Source organism: Cyprinodon tularosa, unplaced genomic scaffold, assembly GCF_016077235.1.
Source record: "Cyprinodon tularosa strain WSP-4 unplaced genomic scaffold, ASM1607723v1 ctg2, whole genome shotgun sequence".
In the NCBI taxonomy this organism is placed as follows: Eukaryota; Metazoa; Chordata; class Actinopteri; order Cyprinodontiformes; family Cyprinodontidae; genus Cyprinodon; species Cyprinodon tularosa.
Window position 1 is genome coordinate 2,411,642 of NW_024038733.1, and position 19,105 is coordinate 2,430,746.

General features: G+C 38.7%; 1 protein-coding gene across 2 annotated transcripts; it reads left to right on the top strand.

Moving 5' to 3' along the window:
- Nucleotides 1-933: 933 nt before the first annotated feature.
- arhgef5 (Rho guanine nucleotide exchange factor (GEF) 5) lies at nucleotides 934-17,162 on the top strand. 2 transcript variants are annotated; one of them, XM_038284547.1, is made up of 15 exons: nucleotides 934-1,620; nucleotides 2,153-4,998; nucleotides 6,167-6,209; nucleotides 6,407-6,456; nucleotides 7,686-8,053; nucleotides 9,596-9,756; nucleotides 10,841-10,993; nucleotides 11,082-11,211; nucleotides 11,300-11,374; nucleotides 11,474-11,566; nucleotides 13,234-13,376; nucleotides 13,552-13,695; nucleotides 13,793-13,863; nucleotides 15,074-15,178; nucleotides 16,521-17,162. In XM_038284547.1, exons 2-15 carry the CDS (start codon nucleotides 2,163-2,165, stop codon nucleotides 16,661-16,663), a joined length of 4,515 nt encoding a protein of 1,504 aa, XP_038140475.1. In that variant the 5' UTR covers nucleotides 934-1,620; nucleotides 2,153-2,162; the 3' UTR covers nucleotides 16,664-17,162. The 2 variants fall into 2 exon arrangements, with proteins under 2 accessions (XP_038140475.1, XP_038140476.1); XM_038284548.1 differs by lacking the exons at nucleotides 934-1,620; nucleotides 2,153-4,998 and adding an exon at nucleotides 5,018-5,541.
- Nucleotides 17,163-19,105: the final 1,943 nt, after the last annotated feature.

The window sequence follows — 19,105 nt, forward strand, 5'->3', positions numbered from 1 at the left end:
AAGGCATGTCATGTCATAAAATAGCCAACAGCCCCCTGCCTTGATGTTATAGCCCTGAATTCATGCCATCTAGAACTTACCTGTGAAAACATATTTTCTTGTTTATTTATGGTCTTGTGGGGTGAATACCCATCGGACAAGAGTTGTAAGCCTATGCCCACGTTGTGAAGGAATCACACCAGGTTTGTGCTCTTTTTTTCCTTTGGGGGAGTGTTGGCCTAGGGGTTAGAGAAGTGCGCTGGTGCTCTGAGAAGGTTGCAAGTACCCAGTTCAATCCCTAAAGCCTGCACTCTGGGTCTCTGAGCAAGACCCTTAACCCCCCACTGCTCCCAGGGCGCCGCACAGTGGCCGCCCACTTCTCACCAAGGGGATGGGTTGAATGCAGAGACTTCATTTCTCCATTGTGAGATTAATCAAGTTCTATTTTCTAATTTTCTTTTAATATTTAAATTAAACAAGCCCAAGCATCAAGAAATTCATCAAAAAGGGGGGAGGATATGCTGATGAAGATTCTCAGTCATCCAGGTCATAGTCATTCCGTAAAAATTAAAAAAATATCCGCTGGAATTGGTTTCCAAGTTTCCAAGGGGGAGGATATATTTGCATTAGCTTTGAGTCAATACCTGACCAAAGAGCATTACAAAAAGAGACAAGCACATTTCTTGTTCTTATTGTCATTGATGAAGTTAGTTCTTTCCTAACCTTTTAATCTAAGTTCCCTGGCTGCCTAATCATCACAGCCATTGTTACACAAATCATTTACTGCCACTTGCCTCTGCCCCTCCCTGCCTGCTTTTCCCTGTGATTGCTTCATCTGTGTGTTTTTTTAAAAGCTAAGGGAAGAAAATTATTTGGTTTCCCTTCCTCTACTGCACATAAACCTCTGAAGGGAACTTTTTCTTTTTTTCTTTTCCTCCCACCACAAGTTTTCCTGTTTGTAATTGTATTTTCTCACTCTTCACTTTCTTTCTCCCTCCCCCCTTGCCTTCCTTGTTTTATCACAACCCTTACCTTGGCTATGCTTGTTTGGTAGACACACCCGGCCCTTGCGTCTCTACCAATCACGGAGACACGGCAAGGAGGTGTACTTCCTGTGCTCTGAGAAAGAATAGGGGAACAGAGGAGAGAGGAGAGGATTCTGAATTTGTTTTTGTTTTGTTTTGTTGCCGGAGGTGAGGTCCACACACACTGGGCACAACAGTAGTGGACACACCAAATATTTTTGCCTGTGAGAGAATCTCCTTGTGGAACGCCACAGCAACTGTGAAGACAAGACAAAGACAAAGAGGAGGGAAGAGATAAGTGTCAATCTGTTGAGACTTGTTTGGGAATTTGAGGAAGGAGGAGAGGTGGGGGGGTAGAAAGCAAGAGGCAGCAAGAGAAGAAAAAGCAAGGAGGATTCAGGCGTAAACATGAACATTTCAGAAGAGTAAAAACAACCAAGGAGAAAGGAAAAAGGCAGAAAAGCTACTTAGATTTATTTTGAAGAACAAGTAGCCATTGCTCTGTCACCCAGATAATGTCAGCACAAGGGGAAAAAAATATGTTGTGCAATCCAGTGCTTTTGAGCTGAATTGGAGCAGAGGGGAAAGACCACATCTCCCCAAGGCACACCTTCAGGTGAGTTACTGTATTATTACTCTCTTCTTTAACATTTCTCTAATTGGAAGACCGATTTCATACTTAATTCAGTTTTAGTTTGAATGCTACATGCCTTGCCTATGTGTCATGGGCCCCTACTCTTTGGAAGGTTTCTTGTGGTATGTTGCATGCCTTGCAGGGCAGTGCTGCATTCTTACTTAGGTGTTAAAGGGTGTCCTCCCTCTGCAATGTTTTTTCACTTTCTCCTGTAATATTGGCTGTCAAATAATTTTTTTTTTTTGCTGGAAAAAAAATGTAAAGCAATTTATAGAAAAATGAAAGCACAGACTTTTGATGTAGTTTTAAGTTTAGCAATTAAATTCATATCAGAGTTTCAGACTGAACACTGTTTTTAAAGGTTTGCAGTATTTCTGGATGTTGTATTTGAGCTTATTCTCAATGTTTGATCTGTACTAACTACTGACAACTACTACCATGTTCTAGGCTGTTCAATTTATTGCGCAATAAAAACCAAAAAGCCAATTTCTAACATCTGTTACACTCTTTCTAGCCTTACAGTGATGGACAAGCTTCTTTCTGGTGGAAAAGTCTTTCGGGACCAAAGTCCTTTTTCTGGAATGAGGGGCATCTTCCATCGAGGAGACAGCAATCCAAGTAAAACTAGGAGCAAGGAAACCGAAACTCAGAAAACAAGAGACAAAATGAGGGATGGAGAAAAGGTCAGCCAAGAGCGACCATCAGACAGAGACGGAACTCCTTGTGTTAGAGAGCGGCAAGATGGGGAATTGGGGCAAGCCTACATCAGAGACAGACATGGCAGGCCCCTGTCAACTGAAGAGATTACTCAGAGTGAACGAGTTGTGAAGAAAAGGAATAACAAAGGCGGTACATATCCCAGAGAGAGAAAGGTAGACAGAAATACTGGCAGGAGAATGATTGGAGAAGATGCAGAAATGAGGCAGAGAGATCGACCCAAAAGAGAGCAGGTGGATGACTGGGAGACAGATAGAAAGAAAGATAGAAGGCGTCATGAAAGAGAGAGAGATGAGATCCAAAGCAGAGCAATAGAAGAAGGAAGGAGACCAGAAGAAGATATCAGAACACAGAGGAGAGAAAGATATAAGGTGTCTGGAGTTGAGTTTCAAGAGAGGACAGTAGAAAGGGACATGGATAGGAGAGATAGGGATGCATGTAGAAAAAGAGAAAAGCTCAGACCTGTCATGGATATGAGAGAGGCTGAAAGATATTCTCCGGAGAGGAGGCCAGAAAGAGAAATAAACAGAGAAAGAAGAGAGCGAACACCAAGGAGAGATGCCAGGAGTGAAGGAGATACTGATGATAGACAGTTGGAAATCAAGGAAAGAATGAGGGACAGAAAGAGAGGGGAGTTCAGCAGGAGTGAGTTCTGTAAAACCAGAGTGCCACAGGACAGGGATAAGGATGGATACCAGGATAAATACAAAGAAGAAAGATACAGAGGGAGAGAAAAGGATAGTTGGGAAGTGCACGGGGATGGAGGGAGGCCAGAGAGACCAGAGAAACCAATGAACAGAGAGAAGGAAATATGGCGAGAGATTGGAGCTGATGGCAGGAGGGAATACTATCAAAATAGAACTGAGAGGAGAGAGAAAGAGAGAAAAAACAGGCATGAGGATGAAAGGGCAGACAGAAGCAACAGATCCTTGAGCGATTCTTCTCCAAGGGTACCACCACAAGACCTAAATAGTAGAGCATGGAGCATTGAGGGGGATAGCAAGGTGAGGTACAGAAGGGACTTTGAGAGGGAGCAAAGAAAAGGGTGGAGTGTTGCTGAAGAGTCTAAAATGGATCCTCGGCAGGCAGATGAGAAAAGTCAAAGGCGACTTGTAAAAAGTGAGAGGTTAGACAGGGATGAAACCACTACTTCTGGTTCAGAGAAGAGACAAATGTGGTTAGAGCCACAGAAGGACAAGACCCGACCAAGGCAGGAAGAGGATAGAAGAGTAGAACAACGGGATATTAAGTCACACACAGAAGGGGAGAGGGAGAGAGATGTGAGGCTATTACAAGCAGATCCAGATGAGAGATACAAGAGTAGAGAAAGGCATTTGGAGAGGAGAGAGTACAATGAAGACTCTGAGGGAGTGAGTATAGATGAAGAAGAAGACAATGAAATCTCGAGTGAAACCATTGGTCAGGGGAAGGAAGAACTGCCAAATAGTGCTGGAGGGAAAACGCAAAGCTGGACCGAGGTTTGCAAGGGAGAAAATTTGTTAAATAACATTGAGAGTGGGACAGAGGAGGAGTGTGGGAGTGACTCTTGGAGCGGAGGGGGAAGTGACGGCAGCTGGAATCCAGACAGAGACAGAATGCTTTCTTCGGAGGATAGCAATGTGACTCTATCTAGTGGTGGAGAGGATAGGGATGAGAGGGAGCAGAAGTTAAGGAACCATCGGAAATTCAGTAAACCTGAAAATTCAAACAAAAGAGAACTGGAATCAACAGCAGAGAATGAGGAAGTGATTAATGTGGAGCAGCAAGAGAGGGAAAAAAAGTTAATCCTCTGTAAGATTGGGCAAACTTCTTCCCAGTCAGAAACCAGTGAGTTGTCACTGTCACAAGATGAGGACGAGGGAGGTGCCGGAATAGTTCACCCAAATATAAGAAATCATAATTGGAATAGTGGTGAGGACAGATGTAGTACACAGCATGACCTGCCGTCATCATCAATGAGAAGGGAGAAGAAACTACTTACTGAAAGTCAGGGTGCAGGAAATGGCTACAGCACACCAAGGGGAGGGAGCCTCTCTACAGAAGAACAAACAGAGGGAGAATTTTGTTGCGGAGCACCCGTGGATCTTCAAGACATAGAAGTTGAAGAGATAATGAAAAAAGAGCTACCTACCAATGATATGGGGACAAAGAAAAGAGACTCTCAGACTGAAAGACTCCTTGAACAATGGAGAGAGAAGAATAAAACTAACTCTGGTGCTTATATCCCTCCAAATGGCAGTTTAGAGGAGATGCAACATTTCCTTAATGATAAAAACACTCAGGCAATAAGCCCAGAGGTGTTGGAGGCAATGAGTCCAGAGGAGTTGGAGGCTTTTCGGATCCGAATGAGTGGAACATGGAGCGAATCCGAGATGCCCAAGCGGCGTTCCCAAGCCCCCCACCTTAAATGGGCCACAAGTGTAGTTCGTGAGATCCTTGGACACTCTGGAGAGCAAACAGAGGATGAACCAAGCTCAGAAGTGGAAGAAAGCCAGACTGTTAGGCATGCTAATAACAGCACACATGAAGAGGAGCCTAAGCGCAAGAGTGTAAATTTGCCTGTTCTGACTCTGACAACAGAAGATCGGCAATCAGAGACAGAGCAGGAGGAAGATGAGGATTACGACTTCATGGATTTTAGAGGTATGGGGCACAACAAAGGCAACATGCATGCTGACCAGTTTAAAGCTATGCACGTTGCAACACCCACTTACACTCATTCTGACATACTGTTAAACAGTAATGATATGGTGGAGCAAAGGACTGATGCAACTCAAACTGAGGAGACAGATCCAGCTGATTTAGCAGAAATGGTTGAAGAAGCAGATAGAGAAAGGGAGGTGGATGAGTATCTAAGTGTGAGCAACTCTCTTTACAAGGGCAGTAGCTGTCCCATTCTCAATTACAACTCTTCGTCTGACCTCCTGACTCTCCCTGGACATGGTGAGAGCCAGGAGATGATGGGGCAAGGTGGAGAGGAAAACCTAGAGGATGAGATGACTGACACTAGAGAGATGACGGTAAAGAGCTCTTGCAGCTTTCGGGACTTCGGCCCTGAAATCCGTTTACGAAGAATGGGGATCCGTAAGACCAAAGAGAGACGAAAAGGAGAATTTGTTGATATGGAGACCGACGAAGAAGAAGGTGTTGGAAGAGATCGCAGAACCAGAATATTTTTTCTAACAGGTAAAGACAGAATACCGACTGGGGAAAAATGGAGACATCTACTTCAATCCATTAATCCTTCTAAAATTTGCAAAATCCCCTCATATTTTTCGTTTCGGCCTCCAGTTGGGGTTGATCACTTGCATAACACAAACTTTTAAAATATAATTGCTTTCTAAATTTCAAATAAAATCCAAACACACTTCCTGATTTTATTCAAAGTCTTTTGCTTCTTATTTTTCCCTATCTGTTTGACATTCACTGCTTGTCACACCAATCCTAATCTCAAAGCCGTCATCTGCTTCTTTGTATATTTAGCAGTCCTCTGCTACGTAGATATTGAGTTCTTTATAAAATTGTGAAACTACGTCAGTGTTGTGATCATAATCACTGGGTGGAAAGTAGCAGGGGTGGGGAAAGCTAGGAAATACCCACAGGTGTGATTTAAAAGGGGCAACACATCAATGATCTCTTCAGACACAAGAGTAGCATGGTTTAAGAAACACTTTAATCTATTTTCAATCTATTTGATTTTAACTTATTTCATATTTATTACAAGTTTTATTTATTTTGATTTTTAAAGCCTTCTTATCACTTAAAATGCTTTTTTATAATTCCACCACAAATGGATATTTTCTTATTCTAGATGATGATTTCCGGAGTAAAAGCTGGGGAGAGGTGGACCTAAAGTGAGTACAACATCCTTAAAATTGTTCAATTATATTTTTGTCAAAAAAATAACAACATTTAAAGTATTATTTTTTAAATAATTTATAATTTTAACCCTGCATGAATTATCCCACAAGCCTTGAATTAGTTCTGTTCTGCTTTTAATGCACTGCATTAACATGTTCTTTCTTTTTTTTTTACTTCTTTTCACTTACAGGAATGTTTTAAACTCCATTGGAAGACATACTAGGAAATCAAGTTTTTATAGTGAGTATCTCAGTTGCAGTTTGAATTTAATTTATTCATATTATGCACCTTTTAAGAGTATTTAACAGGTCTATTATCTCCTATATTTTTCTCAGTTGAAAAATTATTTAGGGTAAATCAAGAGATTTGGGATTAAAATAAACTGTTAGTAAAGTCACAGTTCTGAAGACCACATTAGATCTGACTCTGATTAGGGAAATGGTGACACAGTCGAGCATTTCCCCTCAGAGTGTGTGAGTCACATTTCTGTGTAAATACATAGACAGTGAGTGTTTATCCCGTAATCACTTCATATTAGCTTGAATTCTCTACCCTTATACACAAGCAAAGTCAAAATCTGTGTCATTTTACAGTTCAGTTTAAACCACTCTATAAACTAGTGTTTTAAACAATCTGAAATGTCTACAGGTTCACATGGCTGATGCAGGAATGTGTTTGTGCTTGATCTGTTTATAAAGTAGTTTGTGCAAGCCCCTGCAGGTTTCTGCAAGCGCTCAGCTGCAGAGGTGTCTTGGCATTTCGATATGTTATGTACGAATTATAAATTTATAGTCCTTCTCATTTTCAATACCCTTTTCATGAATCTTTAGCTCTATTTACAGAGTTTTTACTGGATTATTATCTATTTTTTTTTTTTTAGATGGAACTTTATTGATCTTATATTGGAGACATGTACCTCTGCATTTAACCCATCCCCCTTGAGGATGCATTGGGCTGCCAATCTACCCCTATTTTGGAATGCATGACTTAAACAAGACACTGAAATCCTGCTACACACTCGTGGCTGATGATGCTAACTCTAAATTTACTCATACATAGACTAGTCAGACAGCTGAAACAAACTGTAAAAAGAGGATTAGCTAAAACACAACTGGAGATTTCCAGAACACTTATTCTAGTAGTAAAACACAGAAAACATTTTCAATGCTTCATTGGCATTAGGTACGTTTTAGACACACAATATAGGACAACTATGTATAGACTAATCAAAATATTACTAAACTAACTTTTTAGACTCTAGAGCAATAGTAATACTCCACATTTGTCTTATAGATTATTCATAAAATGGTCTCTTTTGGGGCAGGAGAGAGTAGGGCAGTTGTGGCAAAAGCTGCCCCTGTTTATTATTTCAAGTACCGGTAAAAAAAATGTGTTTGTTGAATAACTTTCAGGATATCGTTATTTGTCTATATCGATCTAACTTCCTTTGCTTTTTCTGGTTCGCTCAGATCGTCCTCAGCTCTACCAGCAGTACAACGAGGAGACACAGAACTTTGAGATCCTGCGTCAGTCTCGCTCTGATACCCTCTCAGGGAATGATTCAAACAGTCGCTCTCCATTGCCTTCACCTACACCATCCCGTAGACCCCTTCCTCCTTTACCACCTGTCCCACACCCTCACTCCCTGTCCCACACCACACCCCACAACTGTCCCCAAACCCTGCCTCTTCCAGAGCACTCTAAGAACGAACGCAGGGCCTCCTCTCCAAGTTTATCGGTCACGCTCACACAGTCCTTACTCTGGAGGGACCTGCCTGGTGTGAGGAACAGCCCCGAGCTGGAGAGGCTCACAGAGGATCAGAGGCGACTGCAAGAGGTAAATAAATTTCCACATATACAAGACACGATTAACATTAAATTACAAGTGTTCTTGTCTAGAGGAAATAGGGCTTCTTAATTGTGATTTTCTTAAGTTTTGAGCTTGTTCAATCTAATTGTTCTTCATACTTAATTTAGATAGTTTTAAGAATTGAATCAACAAATAGTTATCTGGGCTTTTACGTGGAAGTTTACTGGAAACAACTGACTCATGAGACTAAAAATCCAGACACTGCCTGTCTTTTTTTTATTGTAGACTCCCGGGCTTGTAAATTCCTTTTCATATATGGATCCAACAAATATGAATAAAAGTCTACTTTGCATCATACAGCTTCCTTTCAGCAAATAACAATACTATTTGTAGCGTGAACCAATCATTGGCCTTTCAACTTCTACAAAAAAAGACTCTACATGGATTTTATGTCATTGAGATAGACAAACCATTATTTTACCTGTTAGAGTGGCTTTTTTCAAAAATAATAATCTTATATATATATATAAAAAAAGAAATAATGTGTATTATTATCTTATTTTTTACAATTTGATTAAAAAAAATGAAACGCAGTTATTGTTTTCAAAGGAAGAGATATATGTGTTTATTTCTCTTTATGCTGGATGTGGGTTACAGCTATAGAAGAAAGATAAATTAATAAATAATATCAAAACAAATAACAATTTTACATATGGAAATATTCATTCTTACATCATATACTTACACAATCACGGGGAGTACTGGTGACTTTTCAAGTGTCTAGGAATTTGATACCATCTTTATGGTTATGGTTGCATAAGAGCTATGTGGTTGAGGTTATTTACTGGAAGGATCAATGTGAAGGAGAAAGTTTGGTGAAAATCAGAGCTCAAGCTACAAGAGAAATCACCAGTTCAGATGATCGTGAAGCCGGTTGAAGGGTTTTTGGCACTGCAGCTTTGTTTTTCATAGGCAAACTTTTCCTTTTAAATTGAATTATTATGATAAGTTCAGGGTTGATGTTCTATTTTGAGATGTTTCTTTTTCTGTTGTCCAAATGCAGCCTTGTTTTTCCAGTTTTGCACATCTTTTCAATTAATATTTTCAAAATCTTTGCCACAGTGGGAAAATATAACTACTAAATAATAATATCCGTGATATGTTATTCTCCTTGCTGCGTTATAAACCTTTTTGTCCCAGTCTGAAATGCTCTTATACTCGTTGTGCAATCGTAGACTCTGCTTACTTTCTTTTTAGGATTCACTTCCTTGTGCTTGCTCATACTTGTAGCACCACACCTCAGACTCCTGAATTCACACAAATTTATTAACTTAACACATTGCAGAAAACCCTTCAACTGATCTACTGTTTTATTGGCAGTATCTCTGGCCAGAAGATTTGTTACATTACTCAGAGCAATATTTCAGTTTCTTTAAAAGGCAGTTGATAAGTCTTCCTTTTGAAGTGTTGTGAAGTCAGAATTTACACTTTTTTTAAATTCTAGCTGTCATTTTCTTCTTTTAAGCTGTTCGATATCATTAACTTTTTTATTTCATTTCTGTATTCAAGGTGAGATTTGAAGTGGTGACCTCAGAGGCCTCCTACTGCAGAAGTTTGGACATAGTTGTTGAGCAGTTTGTCAAGAACAAAGAGCTTGAGAAGCTGCTGACCAATCAGGATAAGAACTGGCTTTTCTCTCGTCTGACTGAAGTTCGGGCCATCAGCCACAGGTCTGATATTTTCAACACTGTTGTAGATCAAGTTTTATACTCATCTACTGATGCATTTTGATACTTTAAAGGAATAGTACACCCAAAACATGATTAGCCTTCATTTTCTACTCACCCCCATGCTGAACAACACTCTGGAGTACTTTTTTGATATCTCAAATGCATCTGGAGATCTGGGAGGCTTCTTGCTGTCTGCTGACATTCAAATAATGGAGGTCTATGGCGACCGAGGCAGAAAGGTCCATAAAAGTCCACAAAAAACGTGTCAATATTCCTCCATACTGCTCGTCCAATGTATTCCAAGTGTCCTGAGTGGGTAGCATCCAGAATTTACTCGAAAAGAAGTCATTTAGAATGTTTTTAGAGCATAAACAGTAGTGTATAGGATTTCCTGAAAGCACGCACATGCGCGTTCACGACGCTACGGAAGCCGGCAGACCAAACCAGCGCATTCAGCTCGGCAAAGAACTCATGCTCTTCCTCAACACTGAAGTCCTCAGACATTTTTCTTTCGTTGTTTCTTTCTTTGCACAGGTAAACGGCACATTTCTTCTTCTACGCTTGCATTATTGGCAGAGCAGACGCTGAATGCGCACTTTCATCTGGTTTGGTTTGCCGGCTTCCGTAGCGTCGTGAACGCGCATTCAGGAAATCCTATACACTACTGTTTATGCTCTAAAAAAATTCTAAATGACTTCGTTTCGAGTAAATTCTGGATGCTGCCCACTCAGGACACTTGGAATACATTGGATGAGCAGTATGGAGGAATATTGACACGTTTTTTGTGGACTTTTATGGACCTTTCTGTCTCGGGCACCATAGACCTCCATTATTTGAATGTCAGCAGACAGCAAGAAACCTCCCAGATCTCCAGATGCATCTGAGATATCAAAAAAGTACTCCAGAGTGTTGTTCAGCATGGGGGTGAGTAGAAAATGAAGGCTAATCATGTTTTGGGTGTACTATTCCTTTAAGCTGTGAAGCATGCCATATATTGGTTGTATAAAGTCTCTGTTTTTGCAAAAGAGCTATTGTGATAAAAATGTATTCAAAGATGTTTTTTTTTTTATCATTTTGGTTCCAGGTTTTTATCAAAGCTGGAGGAGCGCATGGAATCAGATGTTTTGCACTTTACGGTTTGCGACATAATTGCTCGCCATTGTCAGCGCTTTAGAAAGGTTTATGTGCCCTACCTCACCAACCAGTCGTATCAGGACGCCACCTACCAAAGACTCATGTAAAAAGTTTTATCATGCTTTGAAAATCATCTTTTAGATTAGATATTATTCCATAAAATGGAGTCAATTATGATATTTTGTTTTCAGGAATGACAATCCTAACTTCAAGCGGGTTGTGGACAACTTAGAGAAGAGCACTGTTTGTCAGAGGCTTCCTCTCCGATCCTTCCTGGTACTTCCCTTCCAAAGGATTACCAGAATTAAGCTGCTGGTCCAGGTAAACAAAGGTCATTGAATTGTGGTTACAACTGATTTAGATGTTTTACTTTCTTTTTATCTGATCCACATCAATTTTTTTTGTCCAGAATATTCTAAAAAGAACAACTCCTGGAACCGTTGAGGCGGAAAACACCATTAAAGCTTTAAAGAAGCTGGAGAAGGTAAAAGAACTTCAGTTTTTCAACTACATATTTACGCAGACACAGTATTCTAAATGATGAAAGAAGAATGCAAAGGTCTTTGTGTTTTATCTGTTTTAGATTATTCAAGAAAGCAATGACAGCATCACAGAAATGAAAACCATTGAGTCTCTGGTGTCTCTCAGTGGTAGAGTGGAATTTGTGGATTGCAAGGTGAGCAATGACTAACCACTGGATCTAGATTGTTTTTATCATCATATTAATGTATTGAGTTGACATTTGTGTCATTTTTCCCCCATTATGAGTTACCTTTCTTTTGATTGAGCAAATTTACAACTGCTGCCAAGAAAGGTTAAAGGATAGAACACACCGAATCCAATTTTGCGTCCGATCTGACAGAAAATTGGACGAGGTTGTGGCAATAGTGCTCATTGAAAATTAATTAGATTAATCTAATGTTAATTAGGATTTCAAACCCAACACGATTTTACACAAGGAGGCTTTCGTAGCTCTAACTAAGATAGACCCCAGGTCTATTTTAATCAGACTATGCTGCAATTCAACTGCAATTTCATGGGTCTGACAGGAAGAGACGCAAACTAAGAAAGTAACAAAGTAAAACACATCTGCTTTGGGAAAAACATAAAATAAAATCTATAGTCTCTCGGGGAAAAGAGTCAGTTTCGGACTCGCACAGGGCATACAAAGCAAACGGAAATGACTCGTGCAAAAACAATTAATAAAACATACAAAAATATAAGACTTTACCAACAATAGGAGTTCAGGACAGAAAACAGAGTAGTGATCCTCTTTGAGCCTCACAAAAACAATGAGGGACAGAAAACACCGTTTATCAATCTCCTCGAGAAAAAAAAAAGAAATAACTTCTGGAGGAGAAAAAAATGGATGGAGTAAAACAGTGATCCACTTTGATTCTCACAAAAAACAAAATAACGAGGGGCAGAATCACCTCTCTCTGCCTCAGTCAGCAAAAAAACCGCCCCATGAAGTATTTTTGCTGTTTTTTTATTTTCTTCAGACGTAAATGTCATTATGTTTTTAATATAGGCAAATTAACATTCTCTATTTGATCTGGTTTGAGGTGCTGCACAGACTCATTGAGTGGGGCTTTGCTTTATAGAGTGCACCAGTGTTTTTTTAATTATGTTGTTTTTTTTATAACTTTTCATAATCTGTCCAAGTCAGGTGGGAAATTGTTTTAATTTGTGTGACAGAAATGGAAAAAAATCTTAGCAGATCTGCCCACCCTGCCTAGTCGGAGCCTCTCTATAGACAATCAGTGTGATATGGAAAAGAAATCGGATCAGAGATTAAAAAGTCGTACGTAACCGGTATGTTCTGGCCTAAGTGTAACGTTAAATGCACTACATTTATATATTCTAACCGTGAAGTAAGCTTCAGGTGAACTGTCTTCCAAATGTTCTTTGGAAAAAAATGAATAAAACTCAGAACCTTCAGACTGCCACATGGTTACTCTTCCCTGTTTTGATATTTTACTTTGTTCTGTTGCTGTTGTTTTTTTATTCATTTATAGAACATTTCATCATGTTAATCATATATAGCATTTAAACATTTAAAAAGATTTCAAAGTAATAATATCTGAAAGAAAATTAGAAATTAAAAGAAAAAAATGAAAATATGTTTATTTTATAAGAAGTTTAGGTGAACGCCAAACCCTCCAGTTCATAGGTCAGTATTGGTAGCCCTTCCTTTGACTCAGCCTTAAAAAGGTTGTTGACCCCTGATTTACAGCCTTTGTTGACCAACGGTAATTATTTAATAGACCCTAGTAAATCTACACAGATGCTTAATTAATGACAAACTAATCTATTTTCATTTGCTCTCTGGTTATGTTTCAGACTCTTCCTCTCATCAGTCAGAAAAGGCGACTGGTGCGAGAAGGTCCTGTAACTGAACTAATGGATTTCTCTCTAAAGCAATCCGACAGAACCATTTACTTACATCTCTTCAATGACTACTTGTTAGTCTCTCTACAAAAAGAGTGAGTCAGCAAAGAGGTTATTTTGTGCTTCCATCATATTGTATCACCGTTACCATCAGCTATTTCCTGTTTTCCACATATCTTTCGTCTTGGTTCGTCATCTGTTTGGTCTTATCTCATCCTTTCTCTTCCGCTGCATGTGTCATTTGTGTCTTTTTCTGTGTGCTTTTCGCAGAGGAGGGAGATTTACCGTCATTGACCATTGTCCTGTTAATGAATTGCGTACAGAAGACTTTCGTGTCAAAATCCAGACTCTACAGAAGAACAGCTTCCGCTTACACATGTCACAGAGATCTCTGCTGCTACGGACTGAGACACAGTGAGAGACAGCTGAAGAGATTTCCGTTTGGTTTCCATGGCATTTCAACTTTAGCATTTATACATTTTTTTTTTACACATTTGTTTTTTACAATTAGGAGTGATAAGCTGCGCTGGATATCTGCCGTCTCCAGGACCAATCCCCAACTGGATTTCTCTACAGCGGAAAGTAAGTGTTATCCACAACAGCTGCCTCTTAATAAATTTGAATATTACTTGAAAATTTTATTTATTTTATTTACTCGAGTAAGATTTAAAAAAGATTTTGCTACTCAAACCCATTGGTTTGTTCAAAGTGCCATTACAATGAATGAATATAAAACCTGTGATGCAAAGGAACACCAATTTAAAACTAATATGAGTTGTAAAAGGGGCATATGACTGATTGGTAGACATGAATTACAGCAGATAGCAGACACTGATAGCTTCATGGATTGAAAAATGTTTCCTTCCTGTTATAGGTGTTTTAGATTCTGTATGGGGAGTGGCGGCCTAGTGGTTAGGGCATTGCGCTTGGAATCCAGAGGTTTTGAGTCGAGCCCCACTCCCACAAAATGGACTCTGGGTCCCTGAGCAAACAACCCTTAACCCCACACTGCTCCCCGGGCGCCACACAATGGCAGCCCATTGCTACCAAAGGGGATGGGTTAAACACAGAGAGTATATTTTGTTGTGACAGTGTAATGACAGTAAAAGCTGAAAAAAAGTATTTCTTTAAGTCAATCTGACTGATCTTATTTGACCTCATGTAACCTAAGACAAAAAATTTCAATGAAAATCCCCTTTGAGTATATCTGATGTTGCATTTTACCACCCCCTAGTGGATAAACAGCTGCTAATTTGTATGAAATAAAAAAATCTCATTATTTATTTTTCATTAAAGTTATTTGGGCATTTTGTGTTAGTTGTTTAAACAAGGTAGATATTTCATCATATGTAAAATACAAGGGAAAAATAATTATCTATAGAAATAATGGATTCAAATAATGAAAATGTTCAATTTTAAATAAATGAAATTTAAATAAATGTATTTAAATTGTATTTTTTTATTGTCTGACTATTTCTGTTTAGAGAATCTTTATGAAAAAAAGATTCGTGTCTTTTGTAGCAGTTCTCTGGCTAATTGAGTAGACTGTTAATCAGGTAAAACTGGGTCTGTCAGGCTGTGATTTCCGCCTCTCTCTTCATGCAATAGAATAAATACAGAAAACAAAACTTAGAAATCAAGCAAAACCTAGAACAATCCAGAGAATGCTAATTAAACACAGTGTGTCACAACAAACAGTCCAAGTTGGTATTCCATAGATTCAGTTAGCTCATTCATACTAATCCTGACAATATTTCTGCCGTTTAACCTTCTGTGTTTCTTTTCCTATCAGAGTCAGCACAGATGCAGTGTATCAGAGCTTATGTTGCCCAGCAGCCTGATGAGTTGTCTGTAGAAAAAGCTGATGTTATTCTGGTTCACCAGGACAGCTCTGACAGTAAGACAATCACTTTTTCCCCCATATTGATGATTATCAATGTTTATTGACATAACTGTGTTTTATGGTTGTAAAAAAATGGGAAAGAAGTGTAGTAAAACAGTATCTAACCCATTACAGATTTATTAGAATTATTTGAATTTAATTTTAGAAAAAGTTTAACTAAGGGAATTCTAACCTGTTCAAAACATCCTAGCTCTATTTGGAAAAGTAATTTCCCATTAAACCTGATGGCTGTTTGAACCCCAGTATCATAAACAGTTGCAATTAAGCTTTTCTGATAACTGGCTTTTGCATTAATGTTGGTCACTTGTGGTTTCTGGTTTTAATCAATCCCATGAATAGGGTTTTGACATAGTTATTTCAGGCTGTTAAAACTGAAGTAACTCAGTCAAGGAAAGTCTTCTGTTCTTTATATGTATTTCTGGGTTCTTTTCTGAACTTCTAGATTAGTTGTTGGTGTGCTCTTTAAGGCTGTTCACCCCTTGTGTGTGACAAGATTTTTCTGACCTTTTTGTGAATATATGTGAATATATGTGAATAAAAAAAAAAAAAAAAAAAAACTAAGAAAGAGCTTTGAAGACTTTTCCATACCTTAACCTGAGAGGGGTCTTGCTGCAGACTTGCACTGTCAGGATCCAGAGCTGCACTGTCAGTATTCTGGCTGCAGAGCTGCCCTTAGAGGTTTCTGGGCTGTTTGAAAGGGAAGTGTATTCAAAGACTTTCAAAGTAAAAGCGAAGTTGGTTCAAAGCCTTTCTAAAGTAAAAGCTAGCGTGGATAAACTCCCCATGAAGCTTGCTTTCTTTCACAATTGGATTAATAGATATGTGCTACATAGAAATAAGTCTCTGTATTTGGATCCTGCTCCTATGCTCAGTTTAACACTATCATAAACTCTAAACTAGCAGCAAACATGTGCTATTCCCAAAGGCCTCGAATACAGCTTCTGGAATAAACTTACGGCCCTGACAGTGCAGGAGACCCCATTTTGCAGGTCTGCAATGAGGGGCCCTGACAGTGCAGGTTTTTTAGCCAGACTCTCTTGCTTTACCTTGACTATCCATTCCATAAACAATTTTTAAAGATTGTTCTTTATGTGTTGCTTCATTATTATTATTTTTTTGTCTACTTCAAAGTGTCATACAAGTTCTACCGTACTTATGCAATTTCCTGATTCTGCAGGTCAGGTGGTGATATGTTTAATTTCTGATAATTCATGACTGTATTTATATACACTTCTCTATTCAAGCAAGTACTGGACCTTAAATCACAGAATCACAGAATTGTAGGTTAAGATTAAGTGAAAAGTTTGTTCACTTTGGATTTTTTTTTTCTTTATAGATTGGGTGGAGGGGATCAAACTGTCGGACCTCCATTGTGGATGGGTGCCCAAGTCCCACTTGAAAGTGATAAGCAATGACAAAGTGAAGAAGCGCAACCTGTCAGATGCTCTCACACTGACAAAGGCTACAGCTGCTGTCTGAGTGTTATGATCAGAGAGGCAGTGAACTTGGTGATGTCCTTAAAATACATTTTTCAGCTATGGTGCATCTTACTACTGAAAACGGACAATACATATTCAGCACAATGCATTGGCTGAAAAAGTTAAAATAGTTAATCAAAGTGCAGAATTAGACTTAGCTTGTTTCACTATGTGGAATAATGATAATAAAAGCAGGCCTGATAGCAATTCCTGGTTTATACACACAATTACTTTACTATAAACTGCTATGCAAAGTGCCCAGCTGGCATTGAGGTTTCCAGTGCACACAGATATCATGTTTTAATATTGTTCTTTTCCATAAGAATTATTTTGGTATTGTGTATAATGACCCAAAGAATAAAATAGTGTTTATTTCTTTTGTTTTCCATGTATGCATGAGAGCTGACAGGTCTGCATTTCTAATAACAAACTATGTACAGAGCTTGAACAAAACATTACAATAAATTCAGGAAATAAAGAAACATTTGATCCCTAAAAAATGCATTGATTTTGATCTTTATGTCTTGTTTGTTTTAAACTGAAATGGACAATAAGAAGCTCCATAAAGGTTTGAAAAAACAATCAACTGGACTTGGTTTCCAAGGTTTGAAGACGTTTCGCTTCCCCTCCGGGAAGGTTTATCAATTCAAATGTCTGGATCCTCAGTGAGTTTGAGGCTTTATATAGACAAGGTCTTGTATTGCTTGGAAACATGCAAATGAAAACCGACTAGCGGATCGTTTAGTACCATTGATACCCTGTAATATCTAAAAGCTGTCTATGATTCTGAAAGGTTGGTCATTAAAGGGGGGATTGTCGTTAAAGGGGGGATTGTCTCCTGTAATACCTGAAATCTGTCTATGATTGTGATGGGTCGTTCGTTAAAGGAGGGATTGTTCACCTGGCTGAAGAGAGAAGGTTCCTTGTTCCTCTGTGATGGGGTGGGGGCTGTGGTGATACCTGGAAGGAATCATCTCTATAACTGAATTTTAAGTTTTTGGAAGCTGGAATCTGAGTCCACCACCTCTGTTTAAGGTTGTTTTTTCTCTCTTGACATAGATGGGTTCCTTCACGTCCCTGTCAAACCACATATTTTCTTTATCCACAATAAGAAGCATATGTTCCCTGTTGTGCTTATTATTTAATGATATACAGATGTATTTTCAAAACAACTGAAATCAACTGAAAGGTTTTCTTTTTAATTTCTAAAAAAGGAGACCTGAAAGATAAAGCTTGTATTTATATTAAGTGCTTTAAGGTTAACTTCTCTTTGAGCCACATCCTGTATTGAGGGCTGCAAGTATTGAAGGTTTAGCATCACTAGCTGTGTATGTGTATTGAAAATGCCCGTTCTTTTTTTCAACTATTAAAGAAACAGGTGAATGGTATCCAAACAGATATTGTATTTTTTACCTCAGATTATATATCCTTTTTAAACTATATTGGTAAAAATATTTGGTTACAAATAACCAAAATAAATGTGGATGTTTAAATTAATTGCATGCCCATATCTGTATAAAAGCTTTGTGTGAAAAAAACCTAACTGACCTGCATATAGTCCTGACCTCAACCTTATAGAAAACCTTTGTGATGAACATGAACAGAGGGTGAAATCCGGATTTTCTCATCTAACTACAAACCCATAACCTTGTGGAAGAGGTCTACAGAAAATAAAGCTGCATTTGCTGGGATTTAGGAACATAAGAAACAATAATATCTCCGATATAAGATGGAGCTTGGCCAATTAAGGCTTTATATGTCAGAAGGAGGATTTTAAATTCCATTCTGGATTTAACAGGAAGCCAAAGAAGAGAAGCTAGGATAGGAGAGATATGATCTCTGTTTAATTTTCATCATAACTGTGGCTGCAGCATTTTGGATCAGCAGAAGGCTTTTAACTACAGTTTGTGGACTTCCTAATAGTAAAGAATTACAAGTAGCCATGAAGTAACAAATGCATGGACTAGTTTCTCAGCATCACCCCTGGACAGGATATTTCTAATTTTTGCAATATTGTGCAGATGAAAGAAGAACATTCTAGAAACCTCTTTGATATGGGATTTAAATGACAGGTCCTGACCACTTTATTGTCTGAAATCAGTTTAATCCCATCCACATGAAGTGACTGGCTATCAGCTTCTTTTTTAAAGACTCTGTTCCAAAAGACTATAACTTATGTTTTGTTTGCATTCAGGAGCAGAAAATTAAGAGTCCTCCAGGTTTTTATCTCTTCAAGACATGCCTGTAATCTATGTAATGGGTTAGCTTTGTCTGGATTTATAGACAGATATAAAGCTGAGTATCATCAGCATAACAGTGGAAATTAATCCCATGCTGTCTAATAACTCAACCGATTGGGAGCATATATATATAGTAAAGAGAATTGGTCCCAGCACTGACCCCTGTGGTACTCCACAGGTAACCCTGGAGCATGGGGAAGATT